The sequence below is a fragment of the Eimeria mitis genome, genomic scaffold (assembly GCF_000499745.2).
Source record: "Eimeria mitis Houghton genomic scaffold, Emh_scaff2634, whole genome shotgun sequence".
Lineage (NCBI taxonomy): Eukaryota > Apicomplexa > Conoidasida > Eucoccidiorida > Eimeriidae > Eimeria > Eimeria mitis.
This window is the reverse complement of record NW_013570975.1, coordinates 5887-7677: the sequence shown is the minus strand read 5'-3', so window position 1 is coordinate 7677 and position 1791 is coordinate 5887. Positions and strand designations below refer to the sequence as shown.

Here is a 1791-nt window from a genome sequence, read left to right as displayed (position 1 = left end):
GCAGCAGCAGCAACAGCAACAGCGGTAGCAGCAACAGCAGCAGCAGCAACAACAGCAGCAGCAGCAGCAGCATTGGGGGCACCATCAGCAGCAGCAGCAACAATAACAGCAGCAACAGCAGCAACGCCAACAGCAACAGCAACAGCAGCAACAGCAACAACAACCACACTACAACCACCAGCAGCAACAGCATCATCATCAGCAACAGCAGCAGCAGCAACACCAGCAGCAGCAGCAGCAGCAGCAGCAGCAACAACAACAACGAGAACAACAACGACAACAGCAGCAGCAGCAACACCAGCAGCATCAGCAGCAGCAGCAGCAACACCGACAACAACAACAGCAGCAGCAGCAGCAGCATCAGCAGCATCATCAGCAGCATCAGCAGCATCAGCAGCAGCAGCAGCAGCAGCAGCATGGTGCGTCCCTGTTCATGGGGTTGTGTATTGCTGCTGCAGCTGCAGACATTGCTGCTGCAGCAGCTAGCTGGAGCTGCCTATACACCCGAAGCAGCTCGACTAGCAGCAGTAAGAGAACTGCAAGCAGCAGCAGAAGCAATAAAACAAAACAACAAAAATATAAAACAAAATATAAAAAAAGAAATAGGCTCACTCATTCCTTCTTTTGGTGCCCTTCTACACCAATACGGCATCTGCAAACCATGCGTAATTGCTGCTGCTGCTGCTGCTGCTGCTGCTGCTGCTGCTGCTGCTGCTGATGCTGCTGTTGTTGCTGCTGCTGCTGTTTTTGCTGCTGCTAGTGTTGCTGCTGCCCCTGCTGCTCCTGTTGCTGGTGCTGCTGCTGCTGCTGTATTTGTTGCTGCTATGGCTGCTGCTGTTGTATCTGCTGCTGTATCTACATTTGCTGCTGCTGCTAGGTCTGCTGCTGCTGCTGCTGCTGCTGCATCTCGACCTTTATCTGCTTCTGCTACATCTGGTGCTGCTGTTTGCTGCTGCTGCTGCTGCTACTGCTTGCTTCCTGCTGCTGCTACTACTTGCTGCTGCTGCTACTACTTGCTGCTGCTGCTGCTGCTTCTGCTCATGCTGCTGCTGCTGCTGCTGCTGCTGCTGCTGCTGCTGCAGGTATTTGCAAACAAGAGCAGCACAATATGCCGCAACGGTTTTTTTTGTTGTTTTTGTCATCTCACCCACAAACAAAAAAAAAACAGAAAAAGAAAAAATAAATTTAATTTTTATATTAAACACAATCAGGGGCTCATTAAGGTAAGAATAAATAAATAAATAAATAAATAAATAAATAAATAAATAAATAACTAAATAAATAAATAAATAAATAAATATATTTATTCTATAAACAAAAACATTAAACAAATTATTGTACCGCTGGGCGGCTGCTGATTGCAACTGAATGCTGCTGCTGCTGCTGCTGCTGCTGCTGCTGCTGCTTCTGCTGCCCTTGCGTGTCCTGCTGCTGCTGCTGTATATCCTGATGCTGCTGCTGCTGTTGTTGCTGGTGCTGGTGCTGCTGCTTTTGCTGCTGCGTGTGTTTCTACTGCTGCTGCTGCTGTTGCTGCTGCTGCTGTTGCTGCTGCTGCTGTTGCTGCTGCTTGTGGTGCTGTCCTTTTTTTGTCGTTGCTGCTGCTGTTGCTGTTCATGCTGCTGCTGCTGCTTCTGCTGCAGCAAGAGGATGCGCCGCAACAAAACCAAGACACAGCCGCAGATACAGCAGCAGCAGCAGCAGCAGGAATCCCAGCAGCAGCAGCAGCAGCAGTAGCAGCAGGAGCAACAACGACAGCAATAGCACCAGCAGCAGCAGCAACAACAACAACAG

The 1791-nt window shown here is 49.6% G+C and overlaps 1 protein-coding gene across 1 annotated transcript in view; it reads left to right on the top strand.

Moving 5' to 3' along the window:
• EMH_0056600 (uncharacterized protein) overlaps window positions 1-1791 on the top strand; it is a gene marked incomplete at both ends in the record, with an annotated part of 3669 nt that overhangs the window by 353 nt on the left and 1525 nt on the right. Inside the window, 2 exons of the mRNA XM_013497373.1 lie at window positions 122-419; window positions 1641-1791. Of these exons, the coding sequence (XP_013352827.1) occupies window positions 122-419; window positions 1641-1791 (449 nt within the window). The remainder of the gene's footprint in view (window positions 1-121; window positions 420-1640) is intronic.